This window comes from Callospermophilus lateralis, chromosome 10, assembly GCF_048772815.1.
Source record: "Callospermophilus lateralis isolate mCalLat2 chromosome 10, mCalLat2.hap1, whole genome shotgun sequence".
NCBI classification, from domain to species: domain Eukaryota; kingdom Metazoa; phylum Chordata; class Mammalia; order Rodentia; family Sciuridae; genus Callospermophilus; species Callospermophilus lateralis.
The window spans coordinates 58,628,361-58,652,677 of NC_135314.1; the positions used below are offsets into that span (position 1 = coordinate 58,628,361).

The 24,317-nt window shown below is 36.1% G+C and overlaps 1 protein-coding gene across 1 annotated transcript in view; it reads right to left on the reverse strand.

Moving 5' to 3' along the window:
- The window catches only part of Cfap91 (cilia and flagella associated protein 91), a 45,234-nt gene that overhangs the window by 16,150 nt on the left and 4,767 nt on the right, over positions 1-24,317 (reverse strand). The window contains exons 4-10 of the mRNA XM_076868513.2: positions 23,750-23,833; positions 21,895-21,951; positions 16,229-16,410; positions 10,636-10,813; positions 6,633-6,790; positions 4,717-4,899; positions 3,666-3,808 (exon numbers count right to left, since the gene is read on the reverse strand). Of these exons, the coding sequence (XP_076724628.2) occupies positions 3,666-3,808; positions 4,717-4,899; positions 6,633-6,790; positions 10,636-10,813; positions 16,229-16,410; positions 21,895-21,951; positions 23,750-23,833 (985 nt within the window). The remainder of the gene's footprint in view (positions 1-3,665; positions 3,809-4,716; positions 4,900-6,632; positions 6,791-10,635; positions 10,814-16,228; positions 16,411-21,894; positions 21,952-23,749; positions 23,834-24,317) is intronic.

The following is a 24,317-nucleotide window of genomic DNA, read 5'->3' on the forward strand; positions in this document are numbered from 1 at the left end:
TAAAATGCTATGCTAAGTGAAAGAAGCCAAATAAAAAAATGCCATTTAATGCACGATTCAGTTTACACAATATGCTCAGCATAAGCAAATCCATAATGAAAAAGCAGAACAGTGGTTGTGAGGGAATGAGGAAGAGGGGAATTGGAAGTGACTGCTAGTGGGTCTGGCATTTGTTTAGGGGACGATGAAAATATTCCGGAATTAAATGTGTTGATGGTGGCACAACTTTGTGAACATGTTAAAAACACTAAATTGGACATTTTAAATGGGCAGATTTCTGTTGTGTGTGAATTACACCTCCCTCCCTCTACAACAGTAAAGGAGGAAGACTCTTGAGACAGACAAACACTGAAGCTGCTTGCCAGAGCACCATGTGAGACAAAGAAACCAGTTGTTCAGGTCGGGGACTTAGAAGACTGTGTAGATACATGAACAACTGAAGAATGGCAATGAGAGAACAAATGAGGTAGAACAAAATCTTTTCTTATTTTTCTAATTTTTAATTGCATTAAAAGATAACAATCTGTTAAAGCAATAAGAGCAAAAATGTATTGGGTGATTACAGCTTTTGAATCAAAGCAATGCCAAAGGGATGGGAGACAGGAAATGGGAATTATCTGCTATAAGGTACCTGCCCCACACATGAGGGGTATAGTAGGATCTAAAGGTGGACTTTGATTATGTTATATGTATAATCACGTACTAGTCCACAAAGCAACCCTCACTAAATTTCAAAGAAAAGGTATCACATAGACTATTAGCTCTAATCACAGTGCAATTGAGTAAGTTAATTGAAAAAAATGAGTTTAAATTCCTACATATTTGGACATTTTAAAACACTGTTAAATACTCACAGGTTCAAAAACAATATTGAACATTTTTAGATATTAGAATAAGAATAATGACAAATACTACATATCAAAACTAGCGGAATGCAGCAGAAATCAGTGTTTTAAATGAAGTGTTCAGCTTAAAATGCCTATATAAATTTGATAAGGGCCTGAAAAAAATTCAACAAAGACACAGTGAGACCTTTAGTAAATTAAGAACAAAAGGGGGCTTCTGAGACCTCACAAAAATCATCCACAAAAACATTCTTACTCTTCTCAGCAAAGGAAGCAATCAATAATGCCACGAGAGAGACTATAGAATGGGGGAAAATCTTTACCACACACACCTCAGATACAGCGCTAATATCCAGGATATATAAAGAACTCAAAAAACTCAACACCAGAAGAACAAATAATTCAATCAATAAATGGGCTAAGGACAGAACAGACACTTCACAGAAGAAGGAATACAATCAATCAAAAATATATGAAAAAATTTTCAACATGTCTAGCAATTAGAGAAATGCGAATCAAAACTACTTTAAGATTTTATCCCACTCCAGTCAGATGGCAATTATCAAGGATACAAGCGACAATAAATCTTGATGAGGATATGGGGAAAAAGGTACACTCATACATTGCTGGTGGGACTGCAAATGGGAGCAACCATTATGTGATATGGAGATTCCTCAGAAAACTTGGAATGGAACCACTATTTGATCCAGCTATCCCACTCCTCAGTTTATACCTAAACTGAGGCATACTACAGTGACACAGCCACATCAGTGTTTATAGCAGCTGAACTCACAATAGCTAAACTATGGAACCAACCATCCTTCAACAGACCCCCAAAGCACAAGAAATAAAACCAAGAATCAATAAGTGGGATGCTATCAAGCTAAAAAGCTTCTGTACAGCAAACGAAATGACTAAGAGCAAGAAGAAAGAGCCTATGGAATGGGAGAAAATGTTGGCCAGCTACTCCTCCTATAGGGGATTAATATCCAGAACTTACAAAGAACTCAAAAAAACCTAACACCAAAAAACAAAAAACCCAATCAATAAATGAACAAAAGAATGAAACAGAAACTTCTCAAAAGAAGAGACCTACATATACAGCTAACAAATAAGTGAAAAAATGTTCAACATCTCTAGCAATCAGGGAAATATAAATCAAACCTAAACTAAAATTTCATCTCATTCTAGTCAGAATGAAAATGATCAAGAAAACAAACAATAATAAACGCTGGTGAGGTTGTTAGGGAAATGGTACACCTGTATATTGTTGGTGGGACTGAAGACTAGTAAAACCACTCTGGAAATCAGTATGGAGAGTCCTCAGAAAACTAGGGATGGAACCACCATATGACCTAGCTGTCCCACTCCTTGTTATTTTCCCAAAAGATGTAAAATCAGAATATATAGCAAAATAGTCACATCAATATTTATAGTAGCACAATTCACAATAGCTAAGTTATGCACATTAATAGATAGATGGATGAATTAAGAAACTGTGATATATCTATGTGCATATATATATGCGCACAATGGAGTTCTACTCAGTCATAATAAAAGAATAAAATTATGGCATTTGCAGATAAGTAGATGGAAATGGAGAATATTGTACTAGGAAAAATTAGCCAAATTCAGAAACTTAAAAGTTGAATATTTTCTCTCATATGCAGAAGCTAGAGTAAAATAAAGGGAAGAACAAGGGAGGGATGTTCTTTATGTTATCCAACATAAAGAATCAATCAAATTAATAGATGAACAAAAGAAAGTCTGGTAGAGTAAAGAAAGGAGACTGGGAGAGGGGAGAGGACAGGAGGGAAAAGGGGGAAAGAAAAGAGGGGATAATGAGCTGAAATCAATTTCCATGCATGCATGAGTTTGACAGAATGAACCCAACTACTGTGTATAACGATTAAGCTCTAATGAAAGAAAACACATTCTTATAGAAAGTGAGCGTATGGTGAATGCAGTATTCTGCATAGGTAAAAGCACACAGGGGAATTAGACGAGAAAGAACCGCATAGATACATGTACATCGTTGTCAAGGTCCTATTTGTATGCTGAGCCTGGGTTCCCATGGAGTCTTATTACAGAAATCAATGGAACAAACAAACATGCATGGACTAGTGATGGGTGCACATCATAAACCAATGGGTCCCAAAGTGTGTTTCCTGGACCTGGAGCATCAGCATCAACTGGAAACTTGTTTTTTTAAAAAATGCCAGCACTCCAGGAGCCTCACCCCAACCTACCTAGCAGAAATGGGAGGCGGGGGTGGGGGGAACCCAGCAACATGTTTCAACAAGCCTCCCACGTGGTTCTGATGCATACTAAAGTTTGATGACCATCAAACTCTCTCATCTAAATGAGAAAGCTGTTGAATATGCCTGCTTTTATTCATGATGCCTCCTTATATTCATGATGCCCTGGTAACAATTATAAAGTGGAGAAAATGGAGCCTTTTGCAACTATTAACACCAAGAGTTATTACTAATCCTAGAAATTTGCTATTCCTCAGTACAGTGTCAAATTTTATTTTATAGATCCAAATTTGAACACTTTCAGAAAGGAACATGAGTTCTCTAAATGGGAAGAATAACTTCTAAGTGTTCCTTCATTTTGAAGTGAGGGGAGGAAAGCACATGGGTTTGGCACATCAGGGGGAACCTCCAGAAGAGAAAAGTCTAGCGAGGAAAAAAGAACACGAGGTCCTACATTAGACCCACTGCTCAACACCGCCCCAAACAAAGTACAAATTAGACTAGAGCATTTTTCTGCAGAAGTCTCACTAGAAGCCTCTTGTCTTCCAGATAACAATGATACCTTATGAACCTCTGTCAACTCATGGTCCAGTCTTGCTGCCCTCTTCAGAAAACCAGATTTAGTGGTACCGACTTTTGGTTTTGGAGTTCTGATTCTCGGTTGTGTCACAAAATCTGGAAGACTTGATTCAAGTTCAATTAATCCTATGGGAAGGAAGCACACGTTTTTAGTATCTAGTGCTTAAATTTACCATTTCAAATGAATATTTTTAATTTTAGTAACATTAAAACGGATTTTGTTGGAGGTGTTGATAAGCTGTACTCATATAATAGAACGAACTGCCCCTGAAATGGTAAGCACATTTCTGTGTGATTAATGCATGTTCTCAGTGTCTTGAACTATAAAATAATAAATGTATTCTAAAATAACAATGTTACCCTACAAAGGAACAATAAATTCCATTACTATCAACAGAAAATCAAAAATGCTAAGATACATGTTGCCACCACTCTAAAGAGAATGTTCATGTTCTCTCACATTGTCATATTCTCCTCTAGAAATGGCCAGTCAGAGCTAAAGTTCAACAGTGTGATGATCAACTCATGATCTTGGCCACACGATGCTTCAACTTGTCAACTCAAATTTAAACAATTTAAATAAGCCTCTTACATTTTAGAAAAGAAACAGTCCTCTCCGTGAATTTACCACCTGACTACCCATCCCTTTGCCCTCTAGTTTTCTGACATTTCTTTCTTACAGGTTGATTCATTATGTAAGTCTTGTTTGTTTCATAAACCTGCTATAAAAGTTTTTTTTTCTAGTTAATTTTTGCATAACTTTGATTATTAACGATATTAAACATTTTCAAACATTTAGTAGCTAGTTGAATTTACCTTGTTAAAATGTTCTATAGTGTGTCCATATATTCATTTGTGTCTTAAGAGTTTTTATTGGTTTGTATGAATTTATATTAATAATCACATTAAATCTGTTCGTTGCTGTTTTCTACAAATATTTTTATTGTTTAGCTTTTAGTCTAAATGTATATATTTAATCCACATGTCCAAGATAACCCTCTTATAATAGACTTCTAATTATGCAAATTGTTTACCTTCATAGGTGTTGAGATAGTAGTTTTTTACTACAAAGTCCTCTGAGTTGTTGTCTGGGAAACGGCCAAGGCGAGATAGAGGTCCATAGACCTGTGATGCATAATCAGAATAATCCTTGATGATATCTCTTTTTTTCAGTTTCCCTTCTATATTCTTTCCCTTTCCTTCAAGCTTTCTGATTGCTGAAATAAAACATACCTACATGACTCTCTCCAAAATATTGTTCTGAATTAGAAATGCAAAATAGTAAACTATTCTAGTTTTATTCATTGGAAAGCTACTGAACTGAATGAATTTCAGGATGATTCACTAGAGCCAGAATGTGACACTAAAGACAGGTTTGCCATGAGATAGGCAGGAGTGACAGGAGCTGAATCAGCTAGTTGTCAACTCGTACTAATCAAAAATCTTTTATAACTGCAAGCTTTTAAAAGCTTTGGGCCAAGAAGTTTTCCATAAAAGTTTGTTAAATGAGGGAAATCCAAAGTAAATGGAAAAGACAGGTTCAGTGAGTGCTACGAGACTTACTCTCCCCTACAAGACAATTAAAAGAGAGGACTACAGGTTAACATCAGAATAACCAGAAGATGACTCTGTTTACAGCTTTCAGACTTGTTTGGCAGTCAAAGGGGAAAGTTTCTCCGGTGCCCATTAGGAGAATTCTCAGCTCAGGGGTCATGCTCACTGTCTTCCACCTGCTCTTTTCCTTTCTTCACAAATCCATTCCCTTTAAATGGCTCCAGGTACACCCCCAAGGTGTAAATCATATGATGTCTCTGCCTTGAGCATATTTATTGTCTGTTTAATCATTAGCGCTTTTGTATGGGACTTAGAGTTTTAGAATTAAGTAAAAATAGTTTATATTTTATTACTTATCTACAAAATTAGTCAGAGATGTAATGTCAAGTACCGAAAAGAAAAAAAGGTTAACAATAAATAAATGAATATCTAGTTGTAACTTAAAAGTTACTTTTCACATCCAAGAATGAATTAGGGAAGGGCTGGGGAATATAGCTCAGTTGGTAGAGTGCTTGCTTGTTCAATCCCCAGAACTACAAAAAAAAAAAAAAAAAAAAAAAGAGGAATTTACATTCACCAAAATAATTTTAAGCAGTAATTTAATTTTTGTAATTGCTTAACTTTTGTTAGAAAACTAGTAGTTTTGAATTATTTTCTAAAATGTGATTGTTACTTGTATATATATCAGTTGCTAATTTGCATATAGAGGTGATAGAATTTTTAAGTAAATAAATGACATTAACAGTTTCTCAGTAAGTAAAGCTTTACCATTAAATGTTAATAATTTAAAATTTTTCACTTAAATTTTTTATTCTTTTTTAAAATATTTAGTTTTTAGTTATAGGTGGGCACAATATCTTTATTTTATTATTATGTGGTGCTGAGGATAGAACCCAGTGCTTCACGCATACTAGGCACTGAGCCATGGCCCCAGCCCAAGTAATTCTTAATTCTGCATTGAATAAAGAGTAAGGTGTACATTTCCTATTTTTATACATGAATTACAAACACATTTGTAGAACATAAACATATATACAAGATGTTAGTGGTGTTAAAATTTTTTGGACAGGTGTGATTAGGAAAAAAAAGTATCTTAAAGTTCATTTTTAGGAGACAATAATGACAAAAAAAGTGGAGCAATAGGATTCTCTATCCAGGGCCTTGGACATCAATATGAGGAACCAACACTCACCCCCTCCATAACATCAACAACTTAACTATCTATTAGAATGTGGTCACTTGATGTAGAGAGGGACACCCTTCTACCTTTGAAAAACTCATCTCTCATCCCTTACCTATCTGATAACTCTAGGATGCAAACAGAAGTTTATCATAGCTAAATTAGAGAGCAAAGCCCCCTTTTCCATTTTCTCCCATCCTCATACTACACCATTACTTGATCTATGTGTGCGATGGATTTGGGCCAGTTTGGCTTCTTTTGCTTCCTGCAGTTTACTCCACTGGGCATTCAAGTGCTTCATATCCAGTTCATTTTGACGCTCTTCACGCCTCCTCAGCAGCTCTTTTAAAACTTCCAAGCGAAAGTCCTGCAGTCTTCAAATAAATTACAGAGCATTAATAAGTTCATGGTATTCCAAATATGTTTCTACTAGAGAGCACATGAACAGTTGCCACAAATGGGATCTTGTCCATGGGCATCGTCTTCATAGACTTTTCTAAAAGATCACTCTAGAAAAGTGTGATGAATGACTTGAGGGAAAAGGGGAGGAACTTAAGAGTGAATCTAATCACAATGCGTGGGGATGGCTATGAAGGATGAAGAACAGTATGGTAGGTGGGCTCTCCGGGCAGATGGACCTACAGGAACAAGAGGTCTGGACAGTTCCAGATTGAGTGGTATTGCTGGAGGATTAAGTAATGGGGGAGTGAAGAGAAAATGAGGTGCGAATCTGAAAATACCAGTGTCCAGTACATAGTAGGTACTCAATAAGTCTGCTCCCCTCCCTTTGCATGTGAGTGTTCTCCTAGAGTGTCCAACTCTGTACAGATGACTGCTCAGATGTTTCTGAACCAGACTTTGCTTAAATTCCTGCTGTCCCTTGACTATCTTAAAAAAAAAGGGGGGTACTCATTTTGTTCCCCCAGAAATCTACCCCTTTCCTCACATCTTCTTCCCTCTGCCAGTGATCCCTCCCTCCAACCACTTTTGCTTCTGTTCCCTTGTTCGTGTTCGTATTCTCTCTCCTAACTGGGACTCCTTGCAGCTAGTCTCTCCTTCTTCCAAACTTTGTCCCACATAGCTGTCAAAGTTCACTTTCCTAAAACAGAGCTCTGAAAGCACATTTTACTCCTACTTAAAAACTCATGCATTAATTTATGCTTTCACTCATTTGTCAAATATTTAACAAGTGCCCATCATACAGGAGGCCAGAGACAGTGACGTGCAAGACAAGATTCCATTCAAGAAGCACTGTGTTCCAGAAGAGGCCTAGAAACCAACATGTACAACAAGGAGATAAATTCTAGGCTAGAAGAATAAAAAGACCTCTGGGGGAGAAGAAAGACAAACAAGGGCGAGAAGCGGGTGACGGGAAGGCTTCCTTGCGGAAATATCAAGTCAGCAGCAGAGCACGGGGGATAAATGAGGTTTGGGGTCTGCCACGTAGACAAGGGAGAAGCTAGGCTCAGCCAAAAGGCCCAGAGAGCACAAACATGTCAACCAGCAGAGCTTCTTAGAGTGAGTGCATATGGGAGGGTGAGGCAGGAATGACAAATGAGTATGGAGAGACAGGCACTTTTAAAAATAAGACACACGCCAGCTGCCACCTTTCTCTCTAGAGTGAGAAATACAGTCATGTTCTGCATAACGACTCTTACGTCAAGGATGAACCCATTTACTGTGGTGCTCCCATGGGACCATAATGAGCTGAAAAGCGTCTATCACTCAGTGATACCACAGGCATTTCGACATCACAGCACGGGACATTAAATGATGCTGGTGTAAACAACCCTACTGTGCATCGGCCATATAGAAGCACAGCACGTACAATTATGTATAGCACTTGATAATGTCAATAAACAACGATGTTACTGATTTATGTGCTTACTATATTTTTATCATTAGTTTAAGGTGTACTCCTTCTAAAAACTCAGTTTACTATAAGACCGCATGCTGTGCTATGCAGGAAGCATCCCCACGCACCACCCATTTACCACCTCTCTTGATTTCATCAAAGAGCCACACTGTGATGAGCCTGCCATCTGCTTTGTCTTAACACTGTCTGTGATGTTCACACAAGGATGAAGTCACCTAAGCACACATTTCTCAGAATACCTCCCACACTGAAGCACTCCATGGCTACTAGGTCCAGTTTTCAACCTCACCACTTTAACTAGTTTCTTCAAGTGCAATAGGGAGATAATAGTATCCAGCTCATAAGGTTGTTGTGAGCTTTAAATGAGTCAATGTATACAAAGTGCTAGAACAGTAATCCTCAAACCTAATTGTGCTCCAGAATAATTTGGAGGGCTTGGTAGGACTCACATTGCTGGCCCCATCTCTGATTCAGTAGGTCTGGGATGGGGCCTGAGGATCTGCATTTCTAACAAACTCCCAAGTAATGCTGATATTTCTGATCTATAAAACACACTTTGAGAACCACTGACATAGAACACTGCCTGGCCCATTGTAAGAATACTATAGTGTTACTTGCTCTCTAACTATCATCATCATCATCATCATCATCATCATCATCATCATCGACATTACCATCCACCTGATGGTTTCCTACTCATCCTTCAACACCCAGCTCAGCGGCTACCTTTTCCAAATCACCCATCTCAAACACAACGAACTGTTCTCTCACGTGGATTCCCCTAGCACTAGGTATAGAGAGAAGCACATCACTGGTAGAATATACCTGAGAGGTGTTGGTCTGAGGTCTTTTTTTTTTTTTTTTTTTTTTTTTTGGTACTGGGGATTGAATTCAGGGACACTAGACCACTGAGCCACATCTCCAACCCTATTTTGTATTTTCTTTAGAGACAGGGTCTCACTGAGTTGCTTAGTGCCTTGCTATTGCCGAGGCTGGCTTTGAACTCATGATCCTCCTGCCTAAGCGTCCCAAGCTGCTGGGATTACAGGCATGCACCACCATGCCCGGCCATCTGCCCACACTCCTACTCTCCAGCCCCAGGAGACTATAAGGAGCTCTGTTGGGCCCAGCAGTTTCCCAGTCATTCTGTTCCCCCATTTCATAGCACAGTGCCCAGAACATAGGAGGGACTCAAAATATGTTTATTAAAACTGTCCTCAGTATAACAGAAGTACTTACCTTCTCTCAAGTGATGCCTTTACTCTGGCCAGATAAATTTTTAATATTTTTAATTTCTTCTGAAAAGACATTCCTTTCCAAAGTAGAGCTATAAATTTAAGTTTTTGCAGATAATATTGGGTAGTTTGATACCTACTTTGCCCCCAAATACTATTTACTATTAAATTGCAAGCTTTTACCAAAAGATCACATAGTCTGGATTCAGGGTTATTAAGAAGGTGTTGCAGAAGAAAAAAAAAAAAAAAGAACACATTTTGAGTTCACCACCAAGCTATTCCCTAGCTTTCTGGTCCCTAACTCCCTTGTATGTAAGGGGCCTTGGTAGCATCGCTATGAATAAGTGCTTCAGTAAGTGCTTCAGCATAGCTTACAATGAAGGACACCCTTGACTTGCAAGTACCCTTCCTTTCTTGCTTGTTAGGGAGTTTGGTGCTAATAATTTCTCATCATTTCTACATGTCAGCAATAAGCTCATTACCAAAACTATGTCAGTTAAAATGACTGAAGTGCCTTGGCATAATGTTGTCTATGCATCATGTATGCTCATCTTTTAATAGAAGCATTTCAATTCTTCCTTTCAAATCAGAAATGCCTATAGCCTATTTGCTTCCTGACTGCAAATCCAGTGTCAGGAGAGTATAGGACAGAACTACTGGGAGGCTGGTCAGTGGATATGAATAGGGCAGAAGCCTAGGAACAGTGGCACTATGAATGAACGCAAAGGGATAGTTTGAAAGATGTTTTGCAGAAATCAGTGGGATTCTGTAACAGTCTAGATGATAGATACAAAAATAAATAAATAAAAGAAATAAAGAAGAATCAGAGATGCTCTGAAGGAGTTGCTGAAATCTGAGTTCCATGCTGAACTTCACACATCAGGAGGGTACACCTTTTCATGTTACTGGAGAGAAATTTATAGAGAACTCCTACACCACATCAGGAGGCAGCGATTGCTCCTGAAAGAATGAGAAACCCCATTTCTTATCTCCATAGGTTGAGATTGCTTCTAGAACCCGGCATTTGGGAAATCGATTTACAGATTAAAAGAAGTCCAAACATAACTTCCATCAGTGCAGGGTAGCTGTCTGATGGTAGGTAACATACTTTTCAATCTCCTGCTCTCTGAAGGCCCACTCCTTTCTCTCCATCACATTCATCATCTTCCTCCTCTTCTCAAACTGGCGGATGTCATCCAGAGGGGGAAGAGTGGCTTCCCAAGCACGCTTCTCCCTGGCTCGTTCTATCATCTCCACCTCAGCCTGTCCTGCTGGGAGACCTCGACCTGGAGGATGAAACATCCCACCTTAGAAACCAGTGGGCAAGCCCACGCTCTGCCAGTGTATCATTTATTCCCTTTCAGTTCCTAGCTTCTTCCCTAAATTCAAGGGTTATGACAGGACACGATGACACAGGAATGCCTTCTAGATGTGCCACTAGGCTTGTGCTGTTGGTACCCTGCATTGCCTCTTGCTCATAACCGAGCCCTAAGATGTGGAGAGCACCTCTAAATATGATTTACTCCATCATCTTTCTGGGACCAAAAATTGATAAAGAAAATGGAGACTAGAACAAGTTTCCTATTTGATCACTGAACCCCAATAACTTTTGTTTTACTGTCATTTAAAAACAATTATAAAGAAATAAATAGCAAGTTCTATTTCTACTAAATATAATAAACTATTATAAAATTTCTGCTTTATTTGTTCAAATCTTTTGTTATATTTATACTTGTATATGTGTAATATGTGAATTTACTCTCTCTTGGTTTTAAAATTAGGATATTATAGAAAATAATAAAGTTCTATATTTCTGCCCCTTCATTTCTAGAAGAAATCACAATGAGTATATATATTATCAATTCGTTTTTAGTTTTATGGGTGTGTATAAAGAAACTAGTAAACCCATGTGCAAAGTTATACATATACATGTTTAAATACACATATATGTAATTTGTGTATTTTGTGTGGAGCTTTCTTTAGTAATTAAAAAAATAAAGAGCATGAAAATAAAACCTTAAATACTCAGATTTAACAACCGCATACACATTTTGTCTCATATACTTTACCTGTTTTAGCCAAAGACATTAAAAATAAAGTTTACCAACACATCAAGCCCCAATGCCTTTTTCCCAGAGTAAACACAAAAAGAAATCTGGGACTCTCCTTCCAGTCAATCTTAGTATTTTATATTCAGATTTATATATCTATATCTTGCTATATAAAAGCATTTAAAATATATCAAGCACTGTTTTAAGTAATGTAATCCTCCATAAATCCCTATCATATAAATACAATTACTCCTGTCTTACAAGTGAAGAGACTGAGGGGTCAAAGGAGAAGTAACTTGCACAAGATCAGAGCTGGTAAGAAGCAGAAATGAGGATCTGAAGACGGCAGTCTAAGCTTCGTGTGAGCTTCATGCTCTTACGCACTCCAGGGCACTCTTTCTCCAACAAAAACAAATACGAACCAGAAACCAGATTTGTCTCAAATATTAGCCAAAAATGAACTATGTATAAATAAAATTTATATTACTTTTAAATTTAATATTTATATACATCAGCTTGTACTACATGATGTATCATTCTGAAACATGCTTTTTTTTTTTTAATTCAACTTTGTTTTAGGGGCTTAACCATACTGATCTATAGAGATCTAGGACTTCGTTACAATTTAAGCTGATGGACATTTAGATTGCTTCTATTTTTTTTTAAGAACTTAACCTTTATTTTATTTGTTTGTTTTTATGTGGTGCTGAGGATAGAAGCCTATGCTAGGCAAACACTTAACCACTTAGCTACAACCCCAACCCTGCTTCTAATTTTTTGATTATGCACAATGCCACAGAAAGCACTCCTGTACTGGTCTCCTTGTTCCCATGTGTGAGTTACTCTAGGATTCTTAGAAGTGGAAATGCTAGAATCTGGCAGTCAAATCATAAAATATGAGCATTTTAATCCTGGATACTGCCAAATTTACCCACAGGAAGTATATTTTTGCTCATGCTTTCTGAGATTCCCCGTCTCCAAGTTCCTCACTTCCTCCCACATTGCTTCTGCCTAATCTCGGTTGCTTTTTGCAGTCCTTACAAATATTTAGTAGTTCATAGAGTATATATAATTTTTACTTTCACTGAAAGCAGAGTTTGTGGGAGTTTTGTTGTCCTTGTTGCTTTTATATAATTTAGGGAAAGAGAAGAGAAAAATGTAAATTTACACAAGCACAGTTATATTGGGAATAGGAATTTGAATTAGACTTTCTTGAAGGTATAAATTGTTCAGGAAAGAAATCAAATCTATTTGAGCATGAGTTTTTCTGTTCATAAACATGGTGTGTCTCTGTTGTAATCAATCCTTGTTTTTGAGCTTAAAGAACAATTTATAATTTTCTCTGTAAATGCTTTAATATATTTATTAAATAATTTCCTAGGTACATTGTCATTTGTTTCTCTCATGAATGTGATTTTTTCCCCAATAATTTTGCCAATTAGATATTATTCTCATACAGGAAGCTTGCTTGTCTTTGTATGTTGATTTCATAACCAGCTACCTCATGGAACTCTCTTCTTGTTCTGATCATTGATTTTACTAGGGTTTCCAAACAAGTACATTGTCTGCAAATAATATTTTTGCTGCTTCTTTCAAATCCTCATAACTGATTTCTTTTTTCTCTTACCTTATTGCATTGACTCTTTGCTTCTCAATCAGGCTGCTATTGCCAGATTGGGCAGACAATGACTTCTTGTATGGGACAATCCCATGAGGTACAGGATGTTTAGTGTCAGTGCTAAATTTCTTCTACAGCCCATTCCATATGTTAAATGCCTGCAGCACTTCCTAATCATTATTACATAAAAAAAAATGCCACCCATACTTCTAAATGTCCCTGGGTGGGGAGGGATCATAGCCCAGCTCAATAAACTGTATGCTAGGATCTTCTCTACACATTGCTATGTAATGGTGGAGATAGAGTGTCCTCTTTCTTTACTTTGAGAATAAAGCTTCTAGAGTTTTGCCTTTGGTATTTTGTTTACTAAAGGGTGCAGTAGATGCCCTTATTACATTTTTAAATTTCCTCTGCTCCCAATTTATTTTGAGTTTGCATCATGAATGAGCACTGAATGTTATCAAATACTTTTTCTGCATCCAATGAAGCATTTTTCCTATATTTTCTATTAAAATTATAAATAATATGGTTGGTTTTCTGAAACTGCAAAAACTTGAATTTTGCTAGGTTATGAAGTGACCCTTTTAAAATATAGCAGAAAAATTTGGGGGGGTGGGTATAACCAGGGATTGGATTCAGGAGCACCTGACCACTGAGCCACATCTCCAGCCCTATTTTGTATTTCCTTTAGAGACAGGGTCTCACTGAGTTGCTTAGTGCCTCGCTTTTGCTGAGGCTGGCTTTGAACTTGTGTTCCTCTTGCCTCTGCCTCACAAGCTGCTGGTATTACAGGCATGTGCCATCACACCTTGCCTAAATATAGCAAATGATTACTGGTATGTTATCTAGAATTTTCTGCATATTTCTTTATACCTAAGATTGGCTGTAATTTCCCCTTCCAGGACTGTCCTTATTCAATTTTCAAATCAAATATAAACTAGCTTCATAAAATGAATAAATTAACTTTTATTCTTTCTCTCTTTGACGAGGAATCTGCAAAAACAAGAGTTTATGTGATCCTTGAAAGAGTGGCAAATACCTGCAAAACTCTTTGGGCCTGGTGCTCTTAAAAATATATTTTTTCCTTCTTAGCAAGTATTTTCTTTAGTTACTCATCTATTCTTGAAATCAACTTAGTAATTTATATTTTATTTAATGATTATGTCTGTTTTTAAAAATACAGCAAAAGATATTCATATTATTATCTTACATTTCTTACATCCTTTACTCTGTAGTTATGTCTCCCTTTCAAATCTAACACTTTGTATTTGCATCGTATTTTCCTTGATGCTTCCTACAAGAGGCTTGGCGATATTATTAGACTTTATCAAAAAATTCCCTTATGGTCCCAACAAGCATTTCTTTTGCCTTTTTAAAAGCTCTATATTATTAATTTCTGATTTTAACTTCATTATTTACTTAAGCTGTGAGAATTAAATAAGAAATGTAAAGCACCTGCCTCTGTTTTTGGTACATAGTAATAAGCACTCAGTTTTTGTCCTTAGGGTCATCCTTTTTCACTATGTTTTCTTTAATTTATCTTCTTATAAACTTTTTATTAATGCATATCACAAGTACAGAAAGGTGAAAAATGAGCATCTCATATAACCAGCACCCAGATCAAGGAATGCAATATTACCCAAACCGTATAAAGTACCCATCAGACCCCCTTCCCAGCATCTACCTGCCCCAAGAGAACTGCCATCCTCATGCCTAACAACTTACTTTAGTTGTGGTTGGTTTTGAGTCTGATGTGAATGGAATCACAACGTAGGTGCTCTTTTCCATCTTACTTCTTTTGTTCAGCACTATATATATGAGATTCATGTAGGTGGTTATATATAATTGTACTTTCTATTCTCATTACTATATAGTATTCCATTGTGTAGAATGTACTGTATTTTATTTATTCATTCATTCATTCTATGGTTGTCAGACATTTGGAATGTTTTCATTTTGGAGTTATTATGAATAATGTACCATGAACTCTTTGGTACATGTCTTTTGGTGAACACACATGTATTTCTATTAAAATTATGTGTTCACTTTTCTTTGATAAACACCTAGGAAATTTCTGGGTGTAGGCATGAGCATATTCCATAAATGAATTTATTTAATCCTTGTAATACTCTATAAAATAGTTTTATTATGTACGAAAAAGTCTTTATTCCACCTTCATTTCTTTTTTTTTAAGAGAGAGAGAATTTTTTTAATATTTATTTTTTTAGTTTTTCGGCAGACACAACATCTTTGTTTGTATGTGGTGCTGAGTATCGAACCTGGGCCGCACGCATGCCAGACGAGCACGCTACTGCTTGAGCCACATCCTCAGCCCCTCCACCTTCATTTCTTATTTTGGTTGGTAAAAAATTCTAGACCTATAATTATCTGCTTACCATATCTTGAATATTAATATTACAAAATATCAACCTGGTTTTATCCCTTTGTGGATAATCTCACTTTTTTCTCTAATAGTTTTTGTATTTTTTTTTCTTCTATAAGTAGTAGATGTGAATTCTTAAATGTTTATCCTTCTCAGTACTCAATGTAAATTTTCTTTGTGAGGGATCATATCTTTCTGCAGTTCTGGGAAATTCTGAGCCATTATTTTTTCCTTCATTGCTTCTTTATCATTCCCTCTGTTCTCACTTTCTGAAGCTTATAATGCCATTTCCCATGACTCTTTTTCCTTGCTTTACCTCTGCATGTTTCATTCTGGAATTCGTCTTCATTTTTTTCATATATCTGTTGGTCACTTGTATGTCTTCTTTTGAGAAATTATATAGAGTTCTTTGCCCACTTTTTAATAGGGTTATTATTTTCTAGTTATTAAATAGTTTGAGTTCCTTGTATATTTTGAATATTAGCTCATTATCCAATATATGATTTATAAATATTTTCTCTCAACCTGTGGGTTATCTCTTCACTCTATAAACCAGAGTTGCCTGTATGCGTGTAATTTTCAAGAACTCAATAGTATGAATGGTGATTGTACTGTCATCTTCAAATATTCAAGAGAATTACTAACTTACCCCAAGTCAGAGTAGCCAAGGTTAAGAGCTCAGGGATCGTGTCTTGGCATACTACATATTCTGGAGAGTATGGATCTGTTTGAACATCAGCATCCCTATAATCAGTCTGAGTGCCCACAGTAGATTTTGAAGGGATGACTGGGTACTTAGAAGGAACAGGAGGAAAAATATATGGTTCTGTCCTAAAAGGAGAAAAATAGTTTTAAATTGAGACTTAATATGATCATTTAAAATAATATATAATCATGAAGAAATAAATTCTTCAGGTTCACTAAGTCCATTTATCCCTTTAATGCTGATAGGCACAAAGTTATAAATCCAGTGAAACCAGGATTATGCTCCCAAACCTTGATAGAATTATCTTCTTATTCTCACTTCTACCTAGAAACTGAGTGGGAATAAACATGTTGGTCTACTCACAAAATTGTATAGAACTATCAAAGGTGGATTCTGGGATGTTGTACAGTACTTCTAGAGCTATTTAGAATTTAAATTCCCTGGTTTCTTCTCTGCTTTCAGTCACATACAACAGTCTGAGCTATTTCTCTCTAGAAATACAGGAGCAACAGAGAGAGAAGGGATGTTTTCTGAGAAAAAAAGGAAGCAAGCTAGCCAGTCAGCCTCTTTCTGGATGGATGGCTTAATAATTAATGCCAGGATAACTTGGCTAAAGTCGGAAAATTACCTAATCCCTTACACAAAAATTAACTCCTGATCATTTAAAAATGTAAAGTTAAAATGAGACTACAAAAGTACTAATAGACAGATTAAGAAAATATCTATATCATCCTTCAGTAAAGGTCTTTTTAAGCATGGTTCAAGCATCAGAAACTGTACAAGAAATGATCATAGCACTGAGGGTTAAGTTTAAACCTCTATATCTCAAAATGTCACAATTTTAAAAGGTGAATGAAAAACTTGGAAATAAGTTTTGCAGCCTACATAATAAAAAGCTAAACAGCCTTTTGCATAAAAAGCCCTTATGAATCAATAATAAAACTGAATACTCCATAGAAAAGTGGTAAACAAACAAAACAAAAAATAAAACTTTTATCAGATGAAAAGATAATGAACCATAAATAGCAATCAAATAAAAGTAAATTAAAATAGAGAGAAGCTATTTTATCATGCAAGCAAAGATTTAAAAAACTTGAAAGTAGCTGGCATTGATGAGGTTGTGAAAAAATGGACATGCTTAAAAACAACTGCTGGAAATGCAAACAGGTACAACGGGCTGACAGGTACTTTATTAATATATATCAAACCCTTAAATACCTTTCGCCTCAGCAATTGTACTCCTAGAAATTTACTATAGGAAATAATTTGGCAAGTGTACAAGCATACAAAGATATATATGCACACATGTTCATAAAGCCTCATAAAAGAGTGAAAAATTAGAAACCTAAATGATTACAAGCAAAAGAAAAATTATTAAAAAATTATGGAACATCCATAATGAAATTTATGCAGCTGCTCAAAATAATACTGCAATCTATAATTATAAATATGCAAAAATATTTGTGGTTCATTAAAAGCAGGAAAAAGGATACTATTAAACAGAGTATATAGTAGAATTCCATTTTTATGTTTTTAAAAACTGTACTTTACACACAGAGAAGTGACTAGATGAAAATATAACACAATAATAGTGATTAGAACAAAAAAATTGACTTTCATGGCAAAAAAAAAATAGTAATTAGTTCTTGGTAGAATTGCGGAGAGAATTTTTTCATCTTTATAGTTTTCTAAATTTTCTTCTTTAATATGTGAACATGTGTGTGTATTTGTTTTAAAATAAGAAAGAAAAAAACTATAGCCACTTTAATTATAAAAAAGCCCCCCCCCTGTAGAAGAAGAACTGGTTAAATTACATAAATAATAAATAACTAAAGATAAGGGCAAGGGGCTAAGGGTATAGCTTAGTGGTAGAGGGCCTGCCTGGCATGTAAGAGGCCCCAAGCTCAATCTCTAGCACTACACACATAAAACAACAACAAAAAAGATATTTCCATTTTAAAGAACAGAGGTAGTACAGTATTTACAACAGATTAACTCTAAGAAAAATGTATTTCAAGCCATTTAGAAAGGAGTGCTTATTTGGAGTTTCAACCTGTGATGGAACAAATACTTTGAAATCAGTTTTACTGCAGTTGCTATGAATTTCTAACATATGTAGACAATACAGGTATTTATGGCTTCTTATGTTTTCAGCAGAAATAATTCTACTATTAAATTCCAGTTGAGAAAATAACTTCAAACCAGCTTTACATCATCCCAGATTACGTTAAAGTTTATTATATTATCATACTATTAGCTTGAATCAAGAGAATGTTTATTCCAAAATAAATAATTGTTCATTTGAACCATTTTATCAAATTATGGTAAGGTCTTGGATTATTATAAGGTCTAATAAATTCTTCTGACAAAGTTTTCTGATGGATTAGTGTCTTTTTTTTTCTTCTAATATGTTATATATGACAGCAGAATGCATTAGAGTTCTTATTACATGTATAGAGCACAATTGTTCATATCTCTTGTTGTATGCAAAGTATATTCACACCATTCCTGTCTTCACACATGTACTTAAGATAATGATGTCCATCTCATTCCACCATCCTTCTTATCCCCATATCCCTTCCCTTCCCCTCCCACCCTTTTGCCCTATCTAGAGTTCTTCTAATCCTCCCTTGCTCCCCTCCCAACCTCACTATGACTGAGCCTCCTTATATCAGAGAAAATATTTGGCATTTAGGTTTGGGGATTAGCTAATTCACTTGGCATTATCTTCTCCAACTCCATCCATTTACCTGCAAATGCCATGATTTTATTCTCTTTTATTGCTGAATAATATTCCATTGTGTATATATACCACATTTTCTTTATCCACTCATCTATTGGAGGGCATCTAGATTGGTTCCACAGTTTAGCTATTGTGAATTGTGCTGCTATAAACATTGATGTGGCTGTGTCCCTATAGTATGCTATAGGAGTGGGATAGCTGGGTCAAAAGGTGATTCCATTCCCAGTTTTCTAAGGAATCTCCAAACTGCTTTCCATATTGGCTTCATCAATTTCCAGTCCCACCAGCAATGTACTAGTGTGCCTTTTCCCCCACATCCTCGACAATATTTATTGTTGTTTGTATTCTTTTTTTTTTTTAAGAAGTGCCCAAGAGAAGGATGCAAAAGAGAAATGCTACACTCATTCATAATTTTTATGCTTTATGTCATTGTTACTTCGGAAAGAACAGGAGAAGCATGACTAATTTTCTCTAACCTATGCTTTTCCCCCCATTTCAGTGGTTTTAGGGGAGAGTAAACTATGAATGAGAAAGAACAAACCTCTTCCTTCAAGACTCAGACCCAAAAACTCCCCATCTATTTTCTGTTTGACCTGACCCCTGCTCTGTTCCAGCCCATTCTCATGGTCAAATACTCTCCCTCTGCCACAGCCCAGGTACCAGGGGGCCTCACCCATCTTCTGAATTTTCCCTCCCTCATCCAACAGAGCTGCATACAAAGAGATTTCATCGAATGTTTTCAGAGTTTTAACTCCTTTTTCTCAATGCCAAGATGTTTACACATTATCCAAAGATCCAACAACCAGCCATGAAAAGGCTGTGGCTGGAGAAGGCCAGTTGCTCCCTAGACAATCCATTCCCACTAATACAGGTGGCACTTTCTTCCCTGCTCAGAAACGCAAACCTGCCCGGATTCCAGAGTTGGCTTTGCTTAGGAATACTGATTCATTCTTTCAAAACTTCCATAGTAAAAACTTCTAACATGCCAATGTCATGGTCTAACTTTGGGGGAGAATTTTTATTCCTTATGTCATTGTTACTTAGGAGTAACAGGAGCAGGAGAAGCATGGTGTTAATCACTGTAGGCCTTGAACTCCCTATAATTTAACAATGGTTATACAAAAGGTAACTATGACCTCCAAAGTAGGCAATCCCATGAGCCTGCTTCTAAAGAATTGCCAGGGGATCTTTAGGGATCCACCCATCTCATAGCTCCCCCTTTGCTCACACAAAGTATTTCCTACAAGTCTGCATCTCTCCTTGATAAGCTGGCACCTTAGAAAATTGCTCCATCTGGGAAGAGCAGGGAATCTATTCTCTATCTCAAGTCTTAAAAAAAAGAAAAAAAAATCAAGGGAGAAGTAAGATCCAATTTGGCATTTATTTTGAGGATTATAGATATTTTACAACATATGTCTTATTCACAAGATGCTATATATGTATATCATTTAAGAATAACTACATCATTTAAATGCATGCTTGAAACCCAGTCCTAAACACATTTCTATTCAGAATTTGAGACTTTAAAAAAGGCATCTTTTCCTGAACATTTCACGAATATCTTGAAATCATAGAGAAATATTAAGGTATTTTCCTGTTAACATAGGAAAACATATTGCAAAAAACTAGATTTTCAATGTAATGCTCTACATAAACTGCTGCCTGGCCCTAAAAAATGGAAGACATTTATACCAGATTCAGCCCTTGAATTTTACTTCTCTCATCGTGGTTCAATTTTTTGTGCAAGAAAAACTATATTTTACTTATCTTTGTAAATCACATTGCCTTGTATAGGTTAAATGATTATTAAATTATAAAATTCTAGTATTCTAAAATATTCCTTAATTTATCAGTTTTTCGGATAAAATGTTGAAGAGTCGTGATCAAATAAGTGTGAGTTTCAGGGAAGCAAAAGAAGACATTTAAAGAATATTCAACTTTTTTCTCTTAATCATAACTGCTATGGTTTGAATATATGTCTTAACCAAACTTCATGTTGGAACTCAATTCCAATTTTGATAATATTAAGAGGTGGGGCCTACTTTGGAAGCGATAAAGCCTCATAAGAGCATTTGGTGCCTTACAAAAGGGCTGGAGGTAATTAGTTAAAAGGCCCTTTTTGCCCTTTCACCTTTCACTGTGTGTAAACATAGCATTTGCTCCTCCTGCCATGTAAGGTCTTCACCAGACACCAAGTGTTAGTGCTTTGATCTTGGTCTTCCCAGTCTTCAAAACTATGAGAAACATATTTCTCTTTTCTTTTTCCTTTTTTTTAAAGAGAGAGAGAGAGAGAGAGAGAGAGAGAGAGAGGAGGGAGGAAGGGAGGGAAGGAGAGAGGAAGAGAGAGAGAGAGAGAGAGAGAGAGAGAGAGAGAATTTTTGAATATTTATTTTTCAGTTTTCAGTTTTATTTTATTTTTATGTGGTTCTGAGGATTGAACCCAGCGCCCCGCACATGCCAGGCGAGCGCGTTACTGCTTGAGCCACATCCCCGGCCCAGAGAAACACATTTCTATTATGTATAAATTACCCATTCTATGGTATTTTATTATAATATTTAGACTAAGACAACTCATAATAAGAAATACATTTTATATCATAATTCATTATATACATAAAAACATGCATATATCCATCTTAAAAGGTATGCCAAAAAACAACTCTTCGTCAATATGTCTGATACTCTGGTTATTTTCTATTGTTGTTTGTTTTTTAAAATGCTGCTTATGACCCACTAGAAAATTCCACACTTTCTACTGGTTTTGATCCACAGTTTGAAAAATATTGATTTAGAGAACTATCTTCTACAAGCAAATATGGAAGGAAATAACAAATCAAAAGAGTGTTTTGAAATAATGGTCACTTACTTGGTTGCTGCAAAAACAACACTGAGTGGCATCTGTTGATAAAAGGGAAGGAAGGGCCTGGGATGAAAAAGAAAAACACAGATGTGTGGGACTTTTGCATTTTGCATTTCTTCTAATTTTAGTATCTGTTTCTTAAAATCTTTGAATATTTTATGGACCAGGCTATCTGGTCAATGACCAAACAGACTCTATTTTCCATGAAACTCCATATCATGTAAGAAAAGCTTCGCCCATGGGAAAGCCCCTCTTCTGTACCCATTAATAGTTACCTAGACTTGGCAACACAAAATAGCAATTCTTATACAATGTAAAATTGTTCTCCTTTTTTCCATTTTACTTTGGCAATGTACCTTGTCAGAGATTGATTGTCTAGACATTAGTAACCATTCTCTTAATTTGTACTGAACTAGGGTCATTTTGACCAATTTCCCTTCTGCTTGCTTGCTGCTATGCCAACCTGGAAAATCCTGTGGGAAACACCAATGTACCCATTGCATTGTCTCGCTAACTGCCCAGTCCAGCTTCTGTACCTGCTTGCCTGCAGCTACATCAACCCAGATGTGGTTTTTGCCTTTAAATATCCTAAAATGCTCAGGCTTGGGCTGTTCCTTGCAGAGACAGTTATGGGTCCTGTGGGGAGCAGTACAGCTGGCTAAATACTCTTCAATTTGGGCAAAACTAGGACTTGGTGTGTTTTCTGAGGGATCTGCCCCACAACAAATATCCCATGTAACAAAAATACTAAAACTTTGGCAGATATAAAATCACTGAGGGGAGGGAGGAGGGTCTTGTTTAAAATGCACATTCCCAAGTCTGGCCCAGAAGACTTAATAGCTGTAGAACACAGCTAATGAATGTGCATTTTCAGAAGGCACACCAGTATCTTCTTTGTGATGGCAAACAAGCCATGATTTCAGAAACTGCTCTCCACTTGGGCTTCACCAGCCATTAGCTGTGAAGTGTATTGCATGCACTAAAAATGATAGCTGTTATCATTGATGTAAAGAGATTTTCTAACAATGTCAAGACTGAAATGTTCATTAGTCATTTTGTACATGTCAAAATATTTATAGCGATTCTTTCCAGTAATGTCAGGATTTTCATAAACTTCTTTAGTTTATGAAAGTAAAGTAAGTTCTCAAGTTCCCTGAGACATTTTGAAAATCCTAATGACTTAAAGTTTAAAGCATCCCCTTTTCCCCCCGAGAAAAGTCTAGGAATTGAATATGCTTGAGTTAATATCAGAAAAGCTCCATAAGGCCGTTGATCATAAATATTAACATGGATTAGAAATTTACTTTCTCGAGGAAGCTTATGCAGATGTGATATCAAGACTATTTTTCTAACCTACATAACACCTACAGGAAAATTCTCATCTCATTTTAATAAGGGTATATAATTATCACATGAAGTTAGTCTCAAATGAAATAAATTTTTTAATGTGTTGGTTTGGACAATGTTCATACAGAGAGCAAATGACCATTTGAACACTTTTTTAACAATTTTCCCTGCTCTACAATTTCATGATATCTCTGCAAATATACATTCTTAGTTGCAATTAGTACCTCTAAAGTTAGGCAGACTTCGTTGGAATTCCAGCTCTGTCACAAGCTAGCTTGCTCATCGATTTTGAGTAATCTACTTTTCCTCTCAGTTTCAGCTTCATTATTGGAAAAATGGGGCTAATATGTATCTTATGCTACATTTCTGTTGTGAAGATTAGACAGCATGTATGCAAAGCACTTTAAAGTGGTGCCTGGTATATTGCATGCACTTAAAATGATAGCTGTTATCATTGATGTAAAGAGATTTTCTAACAATGTCAAGACTGAAATGTTCATTAGTCATTTTGTACCTGTCAAAGTATTTATAGCGATTCTTTCCAGTAACGTCGGGATTTTCATAAACTTCTTTAGGCATCTGAAAACAAGTGCCCATTCTAAAGTGAAGCAGGAAAACATTATTCAAGTGTATCATTTCCACCTCTAATTTCTACTTAACATTTCTACATCTATAGAGTCTGAATATCTCATAGTAACAGGGAAGTCTTCATTATCATGCATTTAGCTGTCCTACATCTTAGACTAGGCATGATTACTTCCTGTAAGCCAGGAAACAAGAACTTAGTAATAGGGAGTGAGAGTTCAGAAATGAATATATTTGTGAAATCCTGTATATAAAAATGCCCACTTTTAATTAAAAGCACATGAGAATAACAAAGTTCCAAAAGCATTATCATTTGTTAATTTACTAAATATTAACTTGTAGTTTAAAAAATGATTTCAAGAGTAAGGTGATTTGGCTGTAAGTCTCCAAAAAATATTTTGGACACTAGCAGAAAAGAGCACTTACAATTTCTAAAGATGGATCAAAGTAACAAAAACTCAGTCATTCCTATCTTTGGTGGCAAGTTGTCAATAAAT